The following is a 23156-nucleotide window of genomic DNA, read 5'->3' on the forward strand; positions in this document are numbered from 1 at the left end:
CACTGCTGGGTGCTGCACCTGGAGGAGCAACTCCTGGCTGGAGCAGGGACCTGAGCAGCTTCCCATCCTCTCCCTTTTGCTGTAACGCAGCACTCACTGCGATAATTAACATAATTACACCCACCCTGACCTTGATGAGGGGGAGGCAAAAAGCCGCCGCCCAACGTGGGGCTCGAACCCACGACCCTGGGATTAAGAGTCCCATGCTCTACCGACTGAGCTAGCCGGGCGCTGGGGGAGCGTCTCCCGCCACCTGCCCTTCACCGCCGCGCAGGCGCATGCGCACTGCCTCTGCCTGACGTCGCCGCGCCGCCCCTCCCGCCCAGCCTTCCTCCGGGCCGTAGTTTTGGCCAATGGGAGCGCGGCTTGTTGGGCGGTGGGGAGCGTGAGGGGGCTCGGTCGGGCTGTGGTGCCGCCATGAGCTCCATCGGCACCGGGGTGAGGGGAGAGGGGGGACGGGGATGGGGACCGGGACCGGGAGGGGGCGGTGGGAGGCGGCTGCGCGGCCCCGGGGAGGCTGCGAGGGGAGCGGGGAGCGAGGGGACGGGGCTGTGCTGTGCTGAGTCACGGCTGGGCCCGCGGCTCCCACAGCGGCTGTGGGGCCGGGGCCGGGTTTGGGGCCCTCGGTACAGCGGGGATGGGGAGCGAGAGGCCTGGGGGGGTGGGGGGGGAAGAGGGGGCTCAGGGCAGAGCTCGGCGCTCTCTGCAGGTAACTGGAAGGGGTGGGGAGCTGGGGGTCGGCCTCTGCTCACAGGTAACCGGTGATGGGACCAGGGAATGGCCTCAAGTTGTGCCAGGGGAGGTTGAGGTGGGAAATGAGGAGACATTTCTGCTCAGAGAGCAGGCAGGCGTTGGGACGGGTTGCCCAGGGAGGTGGGGGAGTCCCCGTCCCTGGGGGTGTTCAAGGGAAGGTTGGGCCTGGTGCTTGGGGACAGGGTTTAGGGGTGACACTGCTGGTAGGGGGCTGGACCAGATGATCCTGAATGTCCCTTCCAACCCTAATGACTCTGTGATTCCTGCACTGCACTGCATGGAGCAGCCTCCTTATAATACTTAATTCCTACGAATGTCCCACAAGTGTCACTCTTACGTTTTTAAATAGACCTGCTCTGAAAATAACGGGATGCTGTAATAACGCCCTCTTGCTGAGTATCGTGTTTTCTTCCTCAGTATGACCTGTCAGCTTCGACGTTCTCTCCCGATGGCAGAGTGTTTCAAGTTGAATATGCGATGAAAGCTGTGGAGAACAGTAGGTAAGATACCACTGCCTGCATTGCTGCTTGTTGGATGGCCGTTATTAAGGCGATGTAATTGGATTAGCCAAGCATGATGGCATTGCAGATGGAACTAATTTTAATGTAATTTTAAGCAACAGTGTCCTTAGCTTCGTTTTACAAGGCATCAAATTAGGCATAAAAGTAGAATAACAGCTTCTGCTTGCTTTGCAGTTTGGTAGGAGTGGGTATCTTGTGCAGAATGCAAAGGAAGACAGTAAAATTGCTCATCTGTGTTAAGGCAATAAAATCCTATGCTTTGGGGCAAAATCTGGATGCAAACTGAGTCACTGAAAGCCTGACGTGCTCAAAGCCTCATTAATTTTTGATGCCTTCTTTGCATTCATCAAGAACGTGAGGACATCCAAGTTCTCTGAAAGCTACTTCAGCTTCTCTGGGAGCGTCTGTCTTCCTTCAAGTACATGCAAGGGAAAGCTGTGAGGCAAAAACCCCAACTGCGAGGTAGCAACAAGAAGCTGATGGATTAGCGAGGCATGGGCTGGATCACCCGAGTGCTAAATAAGGATCAGTGAAACGTTTGTGTGGGGACTTGTCAGCCAGCTCTACCTTCCTCTGAGGAAATATTGATGTGCTTAGTCTGCTGTTTTCCCCCTCCTCCCCCTTGTTGTCTTCAGTTGTGGGGTTGTAACAGATCTACTTTGGGAATTATGTCGTAGTTTTAGTATTTTGTGAATTCATTACTAGTTACACTACGGTTTGGTTCTGTGTGAGAGACTTCCATTTCTCTTGTCTTTCAGTACAGCAATTGGGATAAGATGCAAGGATGGCGTTGTCTTTGGAGTAGAGAAACTGGTTCTGTCCAAGCTGTACGAGGAGGGTTCCAATAAACGTCTCTTCAATGTTGACCGACACGTTGGAATGGTGAGTTACAATTTAATTTCTCATAATCAGAAAGGGACTTCCTGCTCAAAAGGAGAAATAGATACACCTGATAATCACTAATGAATATATTAAGTTATGCTAAGATTTGTGTCTACATAAAAATGCTATAGAGTTTTTGACTATTTTCCTGTAATTTATTCTTGATTGCACAAACATGAAGTTCTAAATGTAAAATAGAAAACTTGTACGTGTTTTGAGGCTGTTAAAAATTTCTTGGAAGCTTTTTTCAGCAGTCCAGTTGCTCGAACTTGAATATGAACATAAATCTGTTTCTTTTATGTAGTAAAGAAAAGAGGTGTGTTAAGAGGGGAAAATACTGCAGTAGCACTTGAGTGCAAGATTCTTTTCCTTCTTAATGGTCTGAGAGTCAGCTGAATTCTGTCAAGGCTGACACCAGTTACTGGCTAATCCGTACCAGTGATGTCAGGATGACACCACGTAGTGGCTGCTGGGTGACAAAAATACACGAAGCTGTATTTACTGGTGATGTCACCGGTATCGGGGAGAGAACTGGATTTTTTTTCTAATCTAGGCTGTCATACAAAATAGGGACAAAGAAAAGACACTGCGATGGATGTCTTTTGTGAAGTGTTATATGAAGTATTACACCAAACTATATGTCATATATAATACATGACATGTTTGCAATTAATACTCTTGTTATGAATACTTCATATGAAATATGAAGTATAAAATATGAAGTATTGCTTGGATTAATATAGTCCTGGCAAATCAGAAGACACTACTTAAAATGAAAATAATTTTAGTTATTAATTTTTCCTAGAGAAAAATTCTATACTGTGTTAATATCTAATCATCTTGATGTGTCTTGATTGAACTCACCTGTAATAACTAATACGTAGAATTCAGTAAAGATCTTAACTAAGTCACATGATTAGACTTCTCAAAAGTTTTCTGTAAGAAACGTTTGGACTAGCTGATGGGCATTTTCATTTCAGGCAGTAGCAGGACTTCTGGCCGATGCTCGCTCTTTGGCAGACATAGCCAGAGAAGAGGCTTCCAACTTTAGATCTAACTACGGCTATGATATCCCACTGAAGGTAAGAAATGGGCACAGCTTGTGTAGGGTTCTTTGTTTTCGTAGTCTTGACTCTGAGAATTAAATTCTATTACTTGAGGCTTACTTACTCCTTCAAATAAAGACGTTAATTTTTGTTTCCATTTAGCATCTTGCAGACAGAGTGGCCATGTACGTGCACGCATACACTCTGTACAGCGCCGTCAGACCTTTCGGTTGCAGGTAAGTCTTTTGAAAATGTTTGTAAGGATCTTGTTTCACACCTGCTGGAACTAGTTAGACCAGCTGAAGTCTTTTTCAAACTTGATGTTAGTAACTTAGGAGTCATTTTGTAAACAGATCCCTCCTTTTTTGTATGTGTGGAAAAATTTATAGGATAAAATTCATGTTTGCATGAGGGAACACCAAGCATCTAGGTGGATCACTTGCCTGCCCCTCAGTTTTAAAGCTGAGGCAGTTTAAAGATTTAAATCTGGGGCAGTCCTGAAAGCAGAACTTTCCTCTGTGATCATCCTGCTTACCCTCAGAGATAAATAAGAGGTTAGAGCTGCCATGCAGCTACAGCACAAAAGGACTAATAGGCTGAGATCTAGTTACAGATAAGTAAAATGTTTCTTGCAAATTGCACACGCTTTGGTGTCATGATCACACTAAGCCATTCACTTAATAGAATGGAGCAGAACAGAAGGAGTTAGGCACCAAGAAGAATGTAGGAAACCTGGTTTAGTCTTCATAGTTGTGTGCGTTGCTAGAATAAATGTCTCTAATTTCCCTCTTTTCTCAATCAGTTTCATGTTGGGGTCCTATGATAACGATGATGGTGCACAGCTGTACATGATTGATCCATCGGGAGTTTCATACGTGAGTATGTCAGAAATATTTCCATCTTAGTGTAAGTTCCCCCTTTAAAAGCTCCTAATTTGGAAACCAGTAAGTGCCATTCCAGAAGTGCTCTTAATTGTTGCTCTCTTCCCCTGGGAAGATCTCCAGTGGATCTCTGCCTAAGATGAACAGAGCTGTTGTTTTTTTTTCTTTTGCATGCCTTTGTTAAACAGACATTGTCTATTTATTGGAAGTAGCGCAGTCTCCATGAAACTCACTTTTTAAAGCTTGTCTCTCAGAAATTTGGTAGCTCATTCTACCTGGTTATATTCAATGAAAATCCCCACACGTTACCCCAAAAACATGAGTATGGTAGTGATGCCCCGTTCACAAAATCCTTTGTGTATGAGAGGTTTAGATAAATGAGGGCTGCTGCTCTGATGCTGGCTGCTAACGGCAAGTCAAATCAAAATGGGTACTTCTCTTTGTCTCTTCAGCCTTGTGTTACACACAGGATGTTTTTTTTTTTTTTTTTAATTTCAATATGTCTAATACTGTAACTCTTGAGAGGAACAAAAGTGCTCAATTTTACGTGCTTACACTTCAGTGTATTTTCATGGTAGGTGGGGTTTTTGTGTTTGATTCCCCCCCCCCCTACACACACACCCCATGGAACTTCTCTAGTTTGCTTTTCTTTTTGTTTTTGATTACAGTGGATGATCTGTTGCAACAAATTGAACAGACATGTTTCTGCCCAGAGCAACTACTGAGCACTTTTCTGTCAATGGTGGCAGTATTTAATCTAGTAATTGGATTCTGTTCTCCAGTTTAGGAATTTTACTTGAAACAGAATACCAAGGTTTACTGTGTATTTGCCTTATTATTATGGGAGTGTGGGGTATGGGGGGTACATATGTAATGGTAAGAACTGTAGAGAACTGTGTAATATTTAACTAAACTTTTTGTTTTGTTTTGTTTTTTCTTCAGGGTTATTGGGGGTGTGCCATTGGTAAAGCCAGGCAGGCTGCAAAAACAGAGATTGAAAAACTTCAGGTATGATGTTCTAGTTCTATTCTGTCATTTCAAGGCAAATATTACTACCTTATTACTTTTTTGGATGCCTAACATATGCAGGATACAAGAGAAGCAGAAGAGATGTCTTGTAGATCGTTCTGGCCAATTATAATATTTCTGAAGTCTTGCCCCTGGGCAACGGGTAGTCCATAGGGAGTCCACATTTTTTAAATAGGAAGCATGACCATACACTGCCATGCATGCCAGCAAACACTCATTGAATTCATATAAAAACACAATAAAGTTTTTTAGTTGTGAATGAAAGCCTTAGGGCAGCATTGTACAGGGTGGTGTATCTATTTTTTTTCCCAAAGGTTTTAGATGATCTTTTTTTTAAAAAGTTGAAAAAAGCTGGTCTCGTTAAGGACAGTGAGTGAAACTGCAGAATACTGAGTGACCACTGGAATATTATGACTTGAAAATGTTAATGGAGAAAAAGAAAATCCTTGCCAGCTAAGACAGTGTTTCCCAGCTAGCTGATGTTGAGGTACTGTCTCTTCTCCCTTTCTGTTTTTTCTCCTTTTCTTCCTTTTTCTTCTCCTTTCCTCTAGCTGCTTGTTGTTTCTGACTGTAATACACTCCCCAAAACATCTGTTATATCTGGTGAAGAGGACTTGAGTGCTGTGAATGCTAGAGGGAATAAACTATGTGGCATGCTGTCACGGACAACAAAAAGGGCAGTTTCTGTTCAGCATTTCTTGCTTGTGCAATACTGTAATTAATTTTGTGAAGTGCTGCAAGAAAGTTCTGTGGATGCACGCTGAGAAGTTGTTTCATAGCCTTCTGAATGAGCGTGTAGACAGTTAGCTATGTGAAACCGGTCCATGGAGAGAAGCTGACCGAAATGTATCAGTGTGCCTTAAGCTGATTTAGAGTTAGGTTGGAACCCTGGAAGACTTCTGTCCTCTTGGGTTGTAGTATTTGAATCGCTTGGAACCAGAGACAGCATGGGGCACCTCTGCTCTTGGCCTGTTTGTTGTAATTCTTATTAATTCTTTCTGTAATTCTTGAGAGTTATTTATAGTTTTGATCTACAAAAGTACATTACAGCTGTTCATTGAAAAATTCAAGTTCATCTGGTTGTCACACTTAAGAATAGTCCATTTCTGGTGGTGCAGCATCATATCTGAAAAATTACAGGAAAATTGAAAATATTCTTAGACGCAATTCATTCAGTCTTGGATGTGGACAGGTGCTTGAACACCAAATTAAAGGTTGGAGTCCTATAAGATGATCTGATCTTGATACTGGAATCATGGCATGTGAGAAGTCATTATTTCAATTTCCACATGTGCAAACTGACATAAAGATAATATGCTGAGTAATAGATAATTTACCAAAAAAATTTCTCTGCAGTGCTGGGATTTTCAAAACCTTTATTGCTTGATATTTGTGCAGCTAATTAGTGTTTCCTATGAAGTGTAGTATAAGGAAGAGTGGTGTGCCACACAGCACAACTGCGTTGATTTATTCAGTGGCTTGTTTGCAGAATGCCTTCAGTAAGGTGTGTGATCCTGTCAGAGCAGTGTGAACCAAGCGCAGTCTTGCATGCTGATGCTTTTTGTTAACTGTAAACTGGGCAGGTTCCCAGGGCAGAGTTAATTTTGCTAAGATGAATTTCTGATCGAATGACAAAACTGAAGTGGGAAGACAGATGCGCACAAGCTTTTGTGGGGTGATTTGCCTATTAACTAAGACTCTCAACCATGGAAGAAATGACTATGGGTGGGAAGTTAGAGGCACACATGTAGGCATAACCTGAGAACCTGCCTTACAGGTACTGCGGAGCAAAGGCTGTATCTGGGAGGGGACGTAGCATGCGAAACCCTCGTGTGCAGCTTACACTGCAAGTGAAAAACACTGCAGGGATCACACCTATTGCGTGTTACGCAAGCACTTCCTATCTACAGCTGCAGGAAAATTTGTGATCACATGGAGAGAACTTGAATCTTTTCATCTCTTCTACAGTGCTTCTTACACATCTCCAGATACTATTTAAAATCTTTTAGTATATAGACATAATTGTAATTAACCCCTGTGATAAACCATTATGGTGTTTCCTATTATTGTCTGTAGAGTTAATGTTATCTAGGGTGGGAAAAGGATCATGGCAAAAGATAAACTGAACCTCCAAGTTTTGACTTGTAAATGTGCATGATGGTAACAGACCTTTGGGTTTTTCTGATTCACTGCCAAGTTCATATGCATAAACGCACATGGCCATTTAAATGTTCGTGTGACAAATTGTACTTGTAAATAGCAGAGTGTCAGCGGCTGTGTTACGGATTGAGTGTCACAGGCGTAAGGGCTGGCACGATGGCTCTCTGTTTAGGAAACTTCTTGGAATGCAAATATGATGGCACGTCCGTCTGACCAGGCATGTTCCTTTTTCCCTGCCCGTTGCTTACTCAGGCATGTGCTTTACCCCTAGAAAGTGCAGTGAGCCTCAACGTGAACACAGGACTGTTGTCATCTTAGGTCCTTCACCCATGTCTCAAAACTAACTTCTGTACAGGAGCTTTGGAAACTTTTTGAAAGTCTGACAGAGATGGTAAACTACATAAGTAGTGCGTTTTACTCTGAGCTCAGTGTAAATAATGGGAAAAGACAGAAATAACTTTGAACTTGAAAATCACTTTATGCTAGGGAAAGTGTCAGTCAAATGTGTAACAAATTGGTCCATATCCTGTGTCTGAGGGCCCATCGGTTTCAATTAAAAACACCAGGTACGTTTTTGTGATAGATCAAAAGCTGATGTTTATTTGGTTGGTGCAAATGAAACATTGAGAAAGGAAGTAAGATTAATCTTGTTTCAAACTTGCAGTAATGAAATACGGTGGTCCAAAGAGTTGACTGGCAAGAGATTTGATCTGCAAAATACGAGTTTGTCACAGAAATTGGGATGAGACTTTGTTCTGATTAACTGTGAAGCTGTCAGAAGACTGAGAGGTAGCAGTGAAAAAATACAAAATGAGTTGCTGATACCTTGCTCAGCCATGCAGTTGGTTGTTAACACCCTACCAGTATTCCCCTCTTTGGGCATCACTTACAAGTCAGACTTGCTTGCAACAGTATGTTGGTAAGAGCTAAAGTATTAGTGTGCTACCTAGAAAGAGTATGGATGTTGTATGTGAAAATACAGTGCCTCCTCCATACTGTACGTGTGGGTATTTTACGGTAGTTTATCAGAAAGCATCTGAGACAAGCTTTGATGTTACAGGTAGCTGTTCAGTTTCTAAGCTTCCAGATGGTAAGTACTTTAAAGTGGGGAGTCTTTCACGCTCACGTTTTATTTAAGAAACATTCAAGTATAAAATTATTCACTGGAAGAATGGCTTACATGTAGTAGGTTGAACAAAAGTGAAAGATACACTTGTAGAGAATAACAGCAAGCTCATTAGGTACATGCACACCCATTTTTTGGTCTTGTGGAAATGAAAACTGGACATTCTCTTAAGTTGTTTATTTTTTTGCCCACAGATGAAGGAAATGACCTGCCGTGATGTTGTTAAAGAGGTTGCGAAAATGTAAGTCTCCAACCTGTTTTTCGAAGTTGACAAAAATTGGTACTGCTGAACTTGCTACAGTTTCAAACTGAGACTGTTCCTTTTAAATGTGGTACCAGGTTTCACTTCTCTTAGATGCATGCTCACATTGACTCTAGTGTATTACTATTTTTCCTCTTGTGAAGTGGGACATGCTACCCAAATACTGCAAAATGACAAAGGATGCAAAAAATATGCTTATCTCCTCTGCTACTCATTATAGGTGCAGTTTTGTAGCAGCAGTGGGTTAAAGCTTAAACTGTCTGAACATAGTCACTGGTTTTAAAATACATAAACCAAGTGACAGGTGGGAGAAACTCAGTGTCCTGGTCCTGAAGAGGTGCATACTGTGTTGTGCAGGTTGTTCAATCACCTGGGGCTTCAGACATGAAGTAGCAGGCCGAAAATGAAGCTGAGGTCTCTGACGTAGCCTTCTTATTTTCCTAAAAGATTCAAGCGCTTGCAAAAGAAACACGGTAAACTCCTTGTTCAAAGAGGTATACAGGGTATAGCTGTTCTCATTTCACTGATTAGGTTTGTACCAAATGACGATGTGGGAAATACTGGATTTGCTAACCTACTGGGCAGTTTGTTTACTGATGCAATTTAAGATGATGCATCAGTGACCTCATCACCTGAACTTGCTAATGCCATTCCACGAACTCAGAGTATAGCATGCTGAGTGAGTGTGATTTGCACCATGCCATACTAGTAAGGGGAGAAAAGAGACCAGGAAGACTTGTGCTAGATAGAGCATGAATTGGCCAGTAGTAATCTGGAAAATACTTTGTGAATTTATCATTTTCAAACAAATACAAGTATCCCTCAGCTACCTACAACACTTAATGTTTTCCAGAGACATGTCTGTGCTTGTCACATCTGATACTGATCTCAGGCATTTTATGGCTATTACTTAGAAGGTTATAAGGAAGGAACAAATGTTTCCAACGTTTGTGTTGCAGCCTGAGAGTTTATTGCAGTTTATGTCAGAGGCCATCGTGGTAGCAGCGAAAGGAAAGAATGTGTGGACTCTTCTTGAAGCCTAACAAGGATTGATTCTAAAACTGTACAAAAGAGGCACAGATTTTCAAGTGCTCAGAAGCCTTCTGTTCTTTAATTCAGCCTCAGCTCAAAACTTAACAGCAATTCTAGGTACAGTTCAGTTTTCTTCTAGCTTAAAGCTAGTCCCTAGTAGCATTTAGCAAGATACCAAACAATTTAATCATTTTTTTAAATCCTAAAGTACTTGCCAGAGTCTAAAGTAATGATTTCTTCAAGAGCTCATGGTAGTACACTTTATTGCATAAAGCTTGTAAGCAGTGTAACACCTAAGAAAGGGGTGTAGGTGAATCATGTAGGTTATCATTAAGTGCAGTCTGACAGCGACACAAGGGTGTCAAGAAGGTAAGCATATAGTATTTCCTTGGACACCCACATTAACTGTGTTCTCCTATATATTTGTTTCACAATACTTTTATCAAACTTTAATTAGAAGTAGTTATTGTGTCACTGGAGGTATCCTTACTTCTTCCCTTGTCTCCCAGCTTTCTATGATGATAGAAATAGCTGGTATCATTCAGCTTTTGGCTTCATGCTTTCTGAAACAAGCTAAGGAGCACTGCTTTCTCAACAAACAAAGCCTGAAGTTAGCATTTGCTGTAAGCATGATAGTCAGGATCGAGAGCTCAATGTACAGGTTGCTAATTAGATACAAGATATGATGATGTTCAGATTTAGTCTTGTGTGTAAACTGAAGTAAGATTTACAGGAGAATTATATGATGCTGCTGGGACTGATCCAGCAGGAACAAACAATGCTGCCATGGTTCTGCAGTATCTGAATTCTAAATATCACTTTCTATAAAGGGCCTGCTGTCCTGTTTAAGATAACTTAAGCATCTCAACTAGATAAATTAATACAGCTAAAATGCACGTTATTTAACATCCTGTTATACTAACAGCCCTAGAATATTCTCTGATGTGCTCTTGTTTTTGTGGGGGATACATATAAGGGAAGGGTGAGGGAGAAAGCAGAGCGTGTATTAACTGTAAGAACAGTATTTCAACAAAACAAGAAGTCTGTGAAAGGAGGAGAGTATATTTGACCTGTTGACAAATCTGTTCTAATATATACTTCTTTACAGAATCTACATAGTTCACGATGAAGTTAAAGATAAAGCTTTTGAGTTGGAACTCAGCTGGGTTGGAGAAGGTAACGGATTTCTAAACTTCTATAAACACTAAAGAAAACTAAGTTCCTGTAACTGAAGTAAAATATTTGCTTCTTAACTTCTTTCTGTGCATCAAGGTCTCTATATGAATTCTGCTTCAAATGCACCTCTTTTTATTTGCAGTAACCGGTGGAAAACATGAAATTGTTCCCAAAGACATAAGGGAAGAAGCAGAGAAGTACGCCAAGGTAAGATCCAACATCATTGTTGTCATCTCAGGGTTCCACTAGCCAAAGCTGGAATGGAATCAATCCACAGTAGGATTCCAGCATTGTGATGGCTGGAAAATGTAGAGTCACACATCACTTACGTAGTAGCTGATATTCTGAAGAGAATTGAGACTTTTGCAGTCTAATCTAGAGAATTTTTTTAAAAACTATACTTCAGGAGGCTTGCACAGTTATTTCTCTTTCAGAAGTAAATATATTCCTCTTCAATAATGGCATGAGTAGGAAAGGTAAAGGTACTGCAGTCAACATGACTTATTAAAAGACAAGCAGCTGGAGAAAGCTAGCCCTCCAGCATTTAACAGCTTTATATTTGTTCTAAAAGTGGTAATGGTGCTCAGTGTTAAACTAAAAATAGGAACTAGCCTGCTGAATACCAACCTTTGTACAGATTGAGAGGATTGTAAAGCAACAGCACAACTCCCTTTGCTTATTCCAGGCAAGCTGTAGAACAGCCATTAAACTGTTCTTTTCATCAATTTGTTTTAAATAGGAATCTTTGAAAGAGGAAGATGAATCAGATGATGACAATATGTAACACATTGTTACTTCAAGACAAGTTCAACTTTTTTTTTTTAAACTTAGTACAAGTTTGTTTATAATGTATTAAGTACGGGATGCTACTATGTACTTGCTGAAAAAAACTGAGTGACCAACTTGCACTAATAAATTTTCCATTTTACTGTCTGCTAGCTGTTACTTCAATACAGTATAGGTCAGTGTTATCAAGAGGCAACTGTATTCCAAACTGTACAGTACTTCAAAACAGCCACTAGAAGGAAAGATGTTATCAGATGTTGCTTCCTCTTACTTCGAAGTATTGAGCTAGGCTAGGTACTGAAAAAGTCATCTGCTTAGAAATCCGATGAGTCTCCTGCTTACATTACCTAGTTTAGTAAACAGCAGAACTTAGTTAATCCTGCAAATCATGATCTTGGTTAATCAAGTTCATCTGTCACCACAGTCCCTGATTCTGCTTGGCAGGAGACAACATACCTAGCTGTAAAAAAAAAAAAAAAAAAAAAAGCTGGCTGCCAGTTTTAGTGATATACACAGCTGACAACTTCAAACAGCCTGTGTAACAACCAGAAATGCAGGGGGAGAAAAAGCTTTAATCTGAAGTGTTAAGACCACACTAGGAAAAATGAACGTGAAGCACTTGAACACCAGTGCTTGTGTTACGCTGTAAGGCTGAGATCTACTAAGCTGTATAACTGGAATAAATAAAAAAAAAAAAAGTTCAAGTATTCACAGCTTTATTCTGCTGTGGTTTCCTAAATCAGTTCTGAAGCAGTAGTTAACTTTCCCAGGAGCTGAAACCAAGCTTTCCTGCCCATTTCCCACCCCCCTCCTCTTTCCTAGAAAAAGGGGCAGTATCTAGTCTAGTCATTTCAGTCTTGAAAATGAAGGCCTATTCACTACTTTTAAAGTCTAAATGCAAGTCTTACACATTGAATTAAAATTCAGAGGTCATGTTTAATCTAAAATGCACACTTTGAGGCATTTGATTTGTTAGCAGCTTCAGTACTACGTATTAGTAATAACAAGTCCATTGAAAAGTTTCCTCCTAGTTGTTTCTATCTTTCTGTGCTTCTGCTTTCTCTTTTCTAAAGGGATTATAGGATATAGGTAGTTTCTTTTTTTTTGGCAAGGGAAAGAAAATGGAGATAGATGGGTCTGCATCAGTGCAGAATGACCATCTCAGCTTATGCCTTTGCTGCAGTCAAGCTGCATGAACTTTTGCTTCTGCCAGGCACTGCTTTCAAACTCTGCTAGAACTGTCAGGCCTCCCTGCACAGACATGAATGATGAGCATGATGGATAGCTTCAGTCAGCATTGTCTCCTGAGGCAACAGTGCAGTTGTTACACTGAGTCAGGGCTTCGTTCTGTATTGCATTCAGCTGGAATTTACTACTGAAGCTTACTGCTGATTCAGCTCTTTGAGTCAGTGAGAGCCAGTTAGGGAACTAATCAGCAGTCTAAAGCATTTGCTGAGGGCTGAGCTTCCACTCACCATATGTAACAGGACTCCTTGATTCTCTTCAGGCTGTCTTTATTCTGCACCTGAAGTATCGCTGAAGGGAAATTAAAAGCCATCCTTATGTGGCTACAGGTTTCACCATGTAAAGATATAGGCAGGAACATAGCTGCCTCCTTTCTTGATACTTATCAGAGAACAGAAGTTCCTTTGACAAAGCATGCTCTGGTTTGTTGCTTGTTGTGCAGAAAAGCCCAATGAGAAGCGATATAAGAGCTTACATGTTTCCAGTGAACTTACCTGTCATGGCAACATTCAGTTAAACAATTCCAAGCTGTGTTACCGTCAGGTTTTAAGTTATCACAGAGAACTGACCTTCAGCTCTAGCAAGGAAAAAAGCCACTCCTCTTATTTTTATTGGCCCCAGATGGGGAAAGATAAAGAAGGCAAGAATTAGAAGGATCTTTTCTGGGGAAGTATATTAGCATTTATTCAGAAGCAGTAAAAATCAGAAGTAATTACTGAACACACTGTTTTAGTAATACAATTTTCTGTAACATTTAAAAGGACAACAGGAGAAACCCAGTAGGCTTCCAATGTATTAAGAATTGCTACCTTTGAGCAATAAGACTTGTGGAACTTCAGAACTCATTTCTAGGCTAGAAGGATCCTCATTTCAGCAGAAAAACTGCTGCAAACTCATTACAGCTACTGTTGTAGCCTTCACCTAGCTGCAAAAGTGCCCGCTGGGATAGCCAGTGAGACAACACTGCACTTTAATACCTTATTAATTTGAAGCATGTTGCTTAAGAACACAATTATATACATTTGTGCAGTATCACTTTTCACTAATTTAGTTTACAGCTGATAGGCTAAATGCCAGCCTTCATGGATTCTGCTACTAAGAATTAGTGTTGTTGCTGTGTCAAACAGTAAGTTGAGCAGAGGAAGAAGTCTTCCAAGAGAAGGAAATTGCAACACCAACTACATAAAAACTTGCAAATGCTGTAGGACAGCACAGCATTGTTAAACTTTGATTAAATGAAGACCAAGTCTTATTTCTAAACATACAGAGCTGAGGCAAATCATTTGGTTGGAGCTAAGCTTGAGAAGGGCTAAAACTAGATCCAAGATCATCACATACACAAGGATTTGTTACAGTAAAAAAATCTGTAACAAATTTATTAAAGAAAAAGAGAGAGGAGTATAAAAATCTCAACAGGAAAAAAACTTCCCTTTAGTAGGGGCCATTTCTTAAATACAGGCCTGGAAAAAAACAAATATCTGGCTGTGTTATAGATATTCAGTGAGAGGCCTGGAAATGGTTGATTTTGTGTGCAAAAAGTACACTGCAAGGCTAACAAACGCGCCCTTGGTAAGGTAAATTTCTGAATCACAGGCTTAATTAAGCAAGAGGTGATTCTTAGCACTCATTTTGAATGTTTCTGCCAGGAGTACTGGGAAGTTTCAGTTCTGAATTTAGCAGAAGAGCCTAATTAGCCCACACCATGGCAGCATTTCTTGCTGCGGGCTTAACAAGTAACCTTCTTGGTCTGGGCTCTGGCCATTTATGGGAATACATAATAGAGCAGAAAGTCAGATACGCACTTGGAATGCATAACTGTAGTTCTTGCCATGCTGGAACACAACTTCAGAGTATTCATGGCAAATACTGTTGCTCGAGACCCAAAGCACATGCCCTAAGAGCACAACAGAAAAGAGACTGTACAGAGCAACTCATCTCTTAGCTTAAAGTCATCCTTCCACCACGTTTAAGAAATACATAGATCTAGCAATGAACAAGAACGGATGTACAGTATAACGCTTCCTCTCACGTCTCACACACCCACTGATAGTTACTCAGCACCTGATGAATCACTGCTCTGATATTTAGTACAACTGGGTACATCACATTCCCTGTTACAATCGGTTAGTCAGCGAGTCCACGTACAGAGGCCTTGCTTGAGGAAATTCAGGGGACTGCAGGTGACAAGTTTAGAAGTAATCCATCCAGTTTACATTTATCCCCATGACTGCACCAAAACAGATTTTAGATATGCAAATTCACTTGCAGTGTTCAAAAATCAGATCTAAACTGTACCATCAGGGTAATCAAATTTCAGTTTTGTACTGATTTACATAGCAATAAAAAAATGTTTTGGGTAATATCTTCATTAAAACTGACTGGTATTACTGATTAAAGCAAGGTAAGATTGAGCTGTTTGAACATCTCAGACATAACCCATCCATAAAATCCAGGTTGGCAGATAGATATACATGAGGATATCTCCCTAATACCTCTTACTACGCCATAGTTGGTGTTGACTCAGAAGAAAAGCACTTGAAACAATTAATTCCATGCGGATCTGGAGCGTGCCAAGCATCAGGTCGTTTGTTACTTCTCATAACCAAAAATAGCATGATGGCCTAAGGTTAAAAGTCCCCCACGCTGCAAGTTACTGACACAGTAACGCTTGAGATGCTATTTGGCTCTGCAGTCCAAGTCACCCTTAAGGAAGGAGCTTTGGTCTAACTACACAGGTGATACTGCAAGTCTCCTCCTTAAGACAGAACTGTAACAATATGACAGAACACAAAACAATGACTTCCACAACATAGCTTAAGCATTTATCAGCAGGAGGGCAAAATAATGTATATTATTTTGCAATCACCCAAATCATGCAAAACTTCAAGATACTGAAGAGAAAAATAGCTGTAGTTGTCATGACAATTTTGAGGCTGTACCACCACCAAAAATTCAGTAAGGAGTGTTCTCTCCCCCTTGCTTCCTTCTTTCAGTTGTCTCCAAGACAAGGACTAGTTTTTCCTCCACCCACCAGTTTTTCAAGTTACGTACAGCAAGGAAGTTACTTTTACCTACAAATTGGGAGCTATTTTGAGACATTAACTGCTCCCAACTTTCCATATTAGATGATCATCTATTTATGCCCAATTACAGAGCTGCAGAAACCACGCTGCAGAAGAGGTAGGGGTGTAGCCTTGCTGTCTATCCAATAAATACATGTTAGTATTTGAGAACACCAGACCTACAACCGAGTTCAAACCAAGTCTCCCATTTCCAGGAGGGCTAAACCACCATGCAGTGCTCTTCATCTTCAGTACGCTGCTATTAAAGGACTCTGAAACAGTTGTTTAAAAACGGTTCTTACAAATTGCTGTGCCAACCAAAAATGGACAACTAGAATAAAGCAGGCAGCAGCAAGGCATAGTTTATAGTCCAAACATGTGCATATAATCAGATACAGAAGAAAAAAAGGAATCCCCTGAAGTTTCCCCTAAAGACAATTTAAGAACTACCCACCAAAAAAAAGCCAAAAAACACACATTTTGGTTGACACAAGACAAGACAAGTAAAAATTCAGAAAAAAAGTTTTGTTTATTGTTGTGTAAATATAGACATCATTTGATAGAACATGTATAGCCTGCAAGCCCCAGCTGCATGCATTCAGAGTCACTTTCACTTTCAGCAACAGATCACTAATGTCCCCATGGGAGGGTGGAATCAGCTCATACTTAAGATCCCTTCCAACCCAAACCATTTTATTACCTAAGGGTAGGTTAACTTAACAGTGAATTCACTCAGAAGCCGATACATTCTGAACACACACACACACCAAAAGCAATGGTTAAATTAACACCAGGAAGCTTTTTAAAGTTTTGTTCGCAGAGCTTTCAAAAAAGCAGGAATCCGCTGCGTTCATTGTTTGGGGGTAGGAAGGAGACTACATTAACAGGTTCCAACAGCAGCAGAGGAAGTGCGAGGTGACTTTTAACAGCATGCTTACATAAAGCTCAGTCTCAGCTCTCATTCCATGCATTTCCACACTAAAAAGATCACCACTTTAGGAAGCGGTTTTTCCCCCATGCCCATTTCTCAATACATCAGGAATAGAAGAAATCTGAAATACTGACTCAGGAAGCTGGATGAAAGCATAGCTTGATTTGTTTCCAGTAGGAAAGTCAGTTGAACAAGCAACCATTTCACCCAGCCAAATGCTCCTTTCTGTTCTCACACCAGTTTGTACCCATTTTGCTGCTCGCAAGGAGGAGGCCACTACCACACTAATAAGACACATTTCATTGACCCAAAATAATTATACTCACAAGAAGTCACAAATTCTGTTCCTTTACAGTTCTGTAACTCAACACAACACAGCTCATTTCAGCGGTTCTGTTTACACTGTGCTGGTTTTAACTAATGGGGTGGCAGCATGCACAGCAGAACTGCAGCTCTTGACAGGAGAAAGCTTACCCCTGCAGGTACCAGCCTCCTGCAAACAGTGTGATCTTGCAATTAATTCACAGCTTAACTGTGCTAACACAGTGCTGGCTGGTCAGCTAATTCCCTCACCACTTGGAAATTAACTACCACTAATAATATCCTTCAAGCAAAATACACAAAGGGAAAGAGTAGCTTTGGAAAAAAGGCCTAAGCAGGAGGAAAATCAGAAGGTAATCACTGGCCAAAGCGATTCTCACTAACAGCGGCTACTTACAGCTAATAACATTTAATTCAAAAGACTGAGGGCATTAATGCTTTTAGAAAAGAATCAATACTGACGAACTGCACTCTTGTTAGCTGAGGCTGAAAAGTAAATTAACCAGAAGTGATTAAACTAATTTGGACAAGTAAAAGCCCTAGAAGAAAGGGCATAACTACTGCCCTCACAGGCTTTCTTTTGCTGAATATCCCTGCTTGCACAAGTAGTTTTGCTTCTTTCTGCTGGGCTGAATACTAATAGTGGCATACGCATTGCTTTCTGGAACAGTGACAAGGAAAGAGCATGCAGCCCTAGCCCTGAGCCATCTGGGTGATGGTGCTCGACACCCTGCACCTGAAAACCCCCCCATTTTAGTCAACAGGCTTGGAGGGGACACCTATGCGGGTGGGTAGACCATGTCTGAGGACTCACCTTCAGTATTAGAACAGTATTTTCTTCCTCTGCAAGTATGGAAACATGTCTTAGTAAAAATCCAAACAAGGCAAGAAAAAGCCTGTGCATGTGAAAACACAGCTTTTAAGTTTTATTTCCTCTCATACTTCTTAAACGAGTCCTTCTGCAGAAGGAAAAAAAGCCTGTCAGGATATAAACTGGCAACAGGTTGCATGAGCAAGGAGGACTCCTACTTCAGATTGGCTGTGACAAATCATTCTGAAAATTACTCTGAGAACAAAAAACAACACTGTCCTCAATATTGTAACACAGGTATTGAGAAAATAATTCAGCTGGAGTTACTTCTCTTTACCGGAAGAAAAATAACTGATTTTAGCTCTCCAACTTCAGCATCAGTCAACATCTTAGATACGAACAATATGAGCAACAGACACCCATTCAGTGTATGTTTGCTCCCAATCTGGTTCCACCAAAAGCTGAAGAAGTCAATCCATAGTTGCTCCCAAGCAGGTACCAGAATCATAGAAGTTCAGTATTTGAGGAGTATAATCTACCAGAAATTTAACTTATTTGGAAGATTGCAGTAAGTTTATTCAAACACAGCATGCAACCTCATTTAAATGTTAAAGCTTAAATTATGTAACTACAACTCCCCAAAGCAGTTTCTGCATTCAAGTTTCACCCCAGATGTTTGATTTAGATAGGAAGCTACTCAAGCACTACTATTTATAAACAAGATTCGATTCTGTTAGGAAGTATTAGTGTTAGGAGTATCTAGAGTTTCACATGCAAGTTTAATAAATTTTCAACTTGAGCTTATTTCAGGAACACTAAAACCCTGTTTGCTCCGTAGTCTAGTGACTGACTATATTTACAGAGAATAACTCTTCCAATCCCATAGAAAATGTCTCTTCTCACTTTGAAAGATCAAAAATTGCTCAGGTAAACTGTTTAGACCAACAATAAAGCCTACACATTGGAGGCCAGGCAAAAAAAAAGCTGCATGCAGTAGAGATACTTTGGAAACCAAATAGTTTTAAGTCTGTGCTTGTTAGGTTTACTGTGCTAAAACGGTTGATGCACTGGCCACGTGGATATACACACAGGATACATATCTAGTACCTAGCTTGTGCAAACAAGTTATATGGAAGGCTGAAACAAAGTTAGATTACACATGAATGACATCTAGATCTAATCTTTCACCTTTACTCCTGGCATTTAAATTACCAGTTAGCCTGTGAAAATGTACATAGGAATATTCTCCTTCAGCAGCCACGTGAAGTAATGTTACCACCCAGAGCAGTAACTGAACCCATGCTTGATCTCAAGCACTTACTTCAAGTTTTGGAGGACAGACTGATCACTGGGTTCCAGGTGATGGCAACCAAAGCTCTTCACCACACTGAAACCGCAGCTGCTGCACAAGTCTTCAGCTTCTAGGATGAAAGCAGCAGTTCCATCAGTTGAGAACTCAAACTTCTTCTCTTGGTACTACGCTGCTAATAACAGACCAGCCGATGTGTCACTAGTTTCTGCACACATCTTATAGCACACAGGGCTGTAGTTACGAACTGCAGCCACAAGCACAACAAAGTCTGGATGTAGTTTATTCAGGAAGAGCGTGGCCGCTTCTCCCTGGAGATCCCTGAAGCCACTAACAAGATACACTCTGACAAGCTGAGCACGTAGCAGCATTTTACTCCTGTTACTGGAAGGAGAAACTGCAAAGCGAGTACTACAGCTAGGTCAGAGCTAACAGGAAAGCTGACTCGCAGATTTTTTCCCCTCTCCCCTCATACAAAGTACTACGTTAGAAGTATTTTCATGATTATTCACACCCAGAATTTACTGCACTGGTGCAAAATACACCTCCAACTGGTTCAAGAACCCACTAGTCAGATTTGGGGAATGTAATGCACTAATTCAGGTTGAAGGGTTGCTATGCTTTCTCCAACACCACTCACAACAAAGTGTTCAAAGCTAGCATGCACACTTCTGTTTGAATAATTGCATATCTATTTTTTTTGAACATGAGAACAGGAAAGTGCCAGTGCTGGGGTAACAAAGCAGTCAGTAATAGTTTTTTTTTTTTTTTTAATATAAAATACATTTTTTAATCTACCTATCTCTATTTATATCTATAAACTTGAAGGAACTTGTTGCTGAGAGCAGTAAAGCACAACTTTTTCCATGAGTAGGAAAGGTCTGACCTTTAATTTTTATGATGCAGCTGTTAAGAACTGATCTTTCTGGTGTCATTGCTTTTCTGTGGGGTTTGTTCCTCTCCCTCCCCCCCTTTTTTTTCCCCTTATAAAAATACATTAAAGTACTCCATAACTCCTTGACGCACTCTTTTGAGCCAGTTCCAGAGTCAGACAGAGCACACATTTGACCTTCATTCGTGCAGAAATTCAGTAGTTCCACACAGACAGGTTCTGAACCACAAGGCAGATGCTTGCTCAACCGCTGCTGGAAAAATATCGCCTATTTACTGGTAGCACAGAAACACCAAGGGGAAGGGCATCTAAAAAAGGAGAACTAAACACTAGAAACAAAAAGTAAAAGCTGGCACTCCCTGAACATCTGTGAAGTTGAACAAAGTAACACAGCGTTTCATTATATACAGAGAAGCTCAATTTAGAACAAGAATCAGTATTTTTAATACTCTTTGAATGTTTTGGCCGTGATTGTATACATATTGAGTTTCTAATTATATGTAAATGCAGTACATCGAGAGCAGTGTCTGACTACTGAAGAGAATTAAAACACATTACTTATCCCAGAAATCTCATTATACTCTCTTTTCCTAAGGAATCCACACTCAAAAACATACTAAGATGCTACTCATAGTACTAAGGAAATTGCAAGACACAAATTACTGTATTTGCTTTTTCCTATCGAATGCCACATATATGCAAGGCTGAACAACTTCCCTGTGAATTCTGCAACTACAACACCAAGGAAATTTGAAGTACATTATCTTTTCTAATTTACTTCTAGGACTGAGCTATCAAGACCAGTTATGCATTTAGAGTATCTTGATGCCTCAGTGTTGTTTTGCACGAATTACGAGCAAAACACACCCCCAGAAGGTGATTGTTCTGTCCCAGAAGGCCTTTGGTGTTAACAAAGCACACAGAATACAAGTGCCCCTGCTTTGAACAATGGTGTTAAATATTTTTGTTTCTTTTATCACATCTATTTACAGAGAGATTAGATAAAAACTCCTACTGATTGTTTCATACTGTAACTCAAAAGCAAGTGTTAGCTTTGTAAAGTTAAAGTGGCTCGCACCAGAAAACTGCTGCTCATTTTTTCCACTCCTGTCAACTGTTTCCCTGTAAGAGATCACACGCTGGGGGGAAGGGGCACAACTGCAAGGATACAGTATAGCCAGGCTATATTTAATTCTCAAGAGCTACTTCACACTGACATACTTTTAGATGCAAAACCTCAATATCATAGTCCTGCTCTGAGTTCAGAAGTTCACGTTTCAATGAAAAGTTACTTTAAACCAAAAACAGGAGTTGCCTCTGGTGTGCCAAAAGCACAGCTTTTTCATTCCATTATACCAGACATCATCCCCAAGCTGCGTGTGAATGTTTATGCTCTCTGGTGTGCTGCCTAGCTTGACATTCTTAGGTACTTTAAATGCCATAAAAGAACAAGTCACCTCCTCTGATGACTAACTACATAGAAAAAAAAGCTTGCTCACAGTAGTTAGATGGATGATGTGCCAAGAGCTTCCTAGGCACGCCAGCTGCAACAGATACACCCAGGTGGACAGAGTTTTTCTGCTAGGAATCAGAAACAAGACTGATTAGTTTTGTCACAAGTTTATTTATTGAGTGGTACTGTACTTAATACAGAGATATAAACCGTTGCTCCAAAATCTCACAATTTAAGTCACAATTCAGCTAATACAATCCACAGAGATACTGTAAGTTTACATTCAAAATAAAGTCTCAAAGTTTTTCTATCAGCAGAGTTAAGTTTAATGTATTCTAAACAATTGTCTGCTCTTCGGATTATTCACTGCATCAACTGGAACTACGCCACAAAAAACAAAATCTCCTCAGCATTAAGAGAAACGCCCCAAGCCTTCCTCTAACTTGTACATGACTTCAAGCATCTTTACAACCAAGATCATCACCAGAAATTTAGAGCTATGCTTCTAAAATGTTAGACACAATCTGTAGTTAATTCTAAGCATTCTTTGCATGCATTAACCCTTACTAGAGATTTAGAGCTTACCTGTATTAAGTGGCACTTAAGCTCAGTAGAGAACTGTCTCTTTGCCTGCTGCTTCCTAGAATACCAAATTTAGTTTAAAAATAAAATAATCTTTAAATCAGATCTCACACAAAAGATACAGATAAGCTAACAAACCATTTATTTGTGCATTGGCAAAACAGGCTTTGTAACTACGATAGATGATACTGATAGATGCTATCGCTGCTGCTTTAAATAAGCCTAAGGTACGGATATACCTGAAAAAGCTACTGAAATCAGATAGATTTTGGTTAATCTGAGGAAAAATAACGGATCTGTGTTAAATCCGAGCGCAGAGCAGGCTTCACACACAGGGCCAAGACCATTAAAACACGAGCACGGCCGCGTGGAGCTGGTTCCTGTCAGTAACCGGCACCGGGAGCCGCCAGCCTGTGGCGTGCAGACCCCGGTAACGACGAATTACCCCCTCACCCCCCCCCCCATCCCCCCCCCCTCCTCAACCGCCCCCTACCTGCAGCCGCCTCACAGCCCGGCGGCCGCCACCAGAGGCAGCACCATCACCACCGCCGCTCCCCTTCCCCGGCAGCCTCCCCGCTGCGCCGCCAACCGCCGAGGAGACGCCGAAACCGCTCCGTGACGAGGCCCCGGGGCGCTGAGGGGGCCCCGCGGCCGCCATGTGAGGGCCGAGCCGGGCCCGGCCCCGCGGCGCCGCCGCCTCCCCCCCGCCCCGCGGCCGCCTAAAATGGGCAGGAGCCGCGCACAAAATGGCGCCGGCAGCCCCGGCGCCGCTGCGCATGCGCGCCGCGCCGCGCCCGCGGCAGCCTCCCCCCTCCCCCTTCCTTCTTCCCGCCCCGCCCTTCTCCTCGTCCCCCCGCCCCTGCGCGGCTCGCGGAGGCGACTCCGGCCAATCGCGT

General features: G+C 41.5%; 1 protein-coding gene and 2 non-coding genes across 13 annotated transcripts; 1 reads left to right on the forward strand and 2 right to left on the reverse strand.

Moving 5' to 3' along the window:
• Nucleotides 1–157: 157 nt before the first annotated feature.
• On the reverse strand, nt 158–230 carry TRNAK-CUU (transfer RNA lysine (anticodon CUU)). The gene has a single exon. It is a non-coding gene; the product is annotated as a tRNA-Lys (tRNA).
• Nucleotides 231–275: 45 nt separating this feature from the next.
• Nucleotides 276–11801, forward strand: PSMA3 (proteasome 20S subunit alpha 3). The gene is made up of 11 exons (XM_027458628.3): nt 276–438; nt 1171–1253; nt 2033–2156; nt 3137–3238; nt 3365–3438; nt 4005–4077; nt 5026–5091; nt 8593–8639; nt 10801–10868; nt 11011–11075; nt 11608–11801. Exons 1-11 carry the CDS (start codon nt 418–420, stop codon nt 11650–11652), a joined length of 768 nt encoding a protein of 255 aa, XP_027314429.1. The 5' UTR covers nt 276–417; the 3' UTR covers nt 11653–11801.
• LOC106016750 (uncharacterized) lies at nt 7796–23077 on the reverse strand. 11 transcript variants are annotated; one of them, XR_011809412.1, is made up of 5 exons: nt 22754–23077; nt 22264–22318; nt 19346–21806; nt 18028–18172; nt 7796–7982 (listed from the first exon to the last, which is right to left on the reverse strand). It is a non-coding gene; the product is annotated as an uncharacterized protein (transcript). The 11 variants fall into 11 exon arrangements; XR_011809417.1 differs by lacking the exon at nt 18028–18172 and having other exon boundaries at nt 19346–19445; nt 21725–21806; nt 22754–23067; XR_011809413.1 differs by lacking the exon at nt 7796–7982 and adding an exon at nt 14440–14793.
• Between the last annotated feature and the right edge of the window lie 79 nt (nt 23078–23156).

Source organism: Anas platyrhynchos, chromosome 5 (assembly GCF_047663525.1).
Source record: "Anas platyrhynchos isolate ZD024472 breed Pekin duck chromosome 5, IASCAAS_PekinDuck_T2T, whole genome shotgun sequence".
In the NCBI taxonomy this organism is placed as follows: domain Eukaryota; kingdom Metazoa; phylum Chordata; class Aves; order Anseriformes; family Anatidae; genus Anas; species Anas platyrhynchos.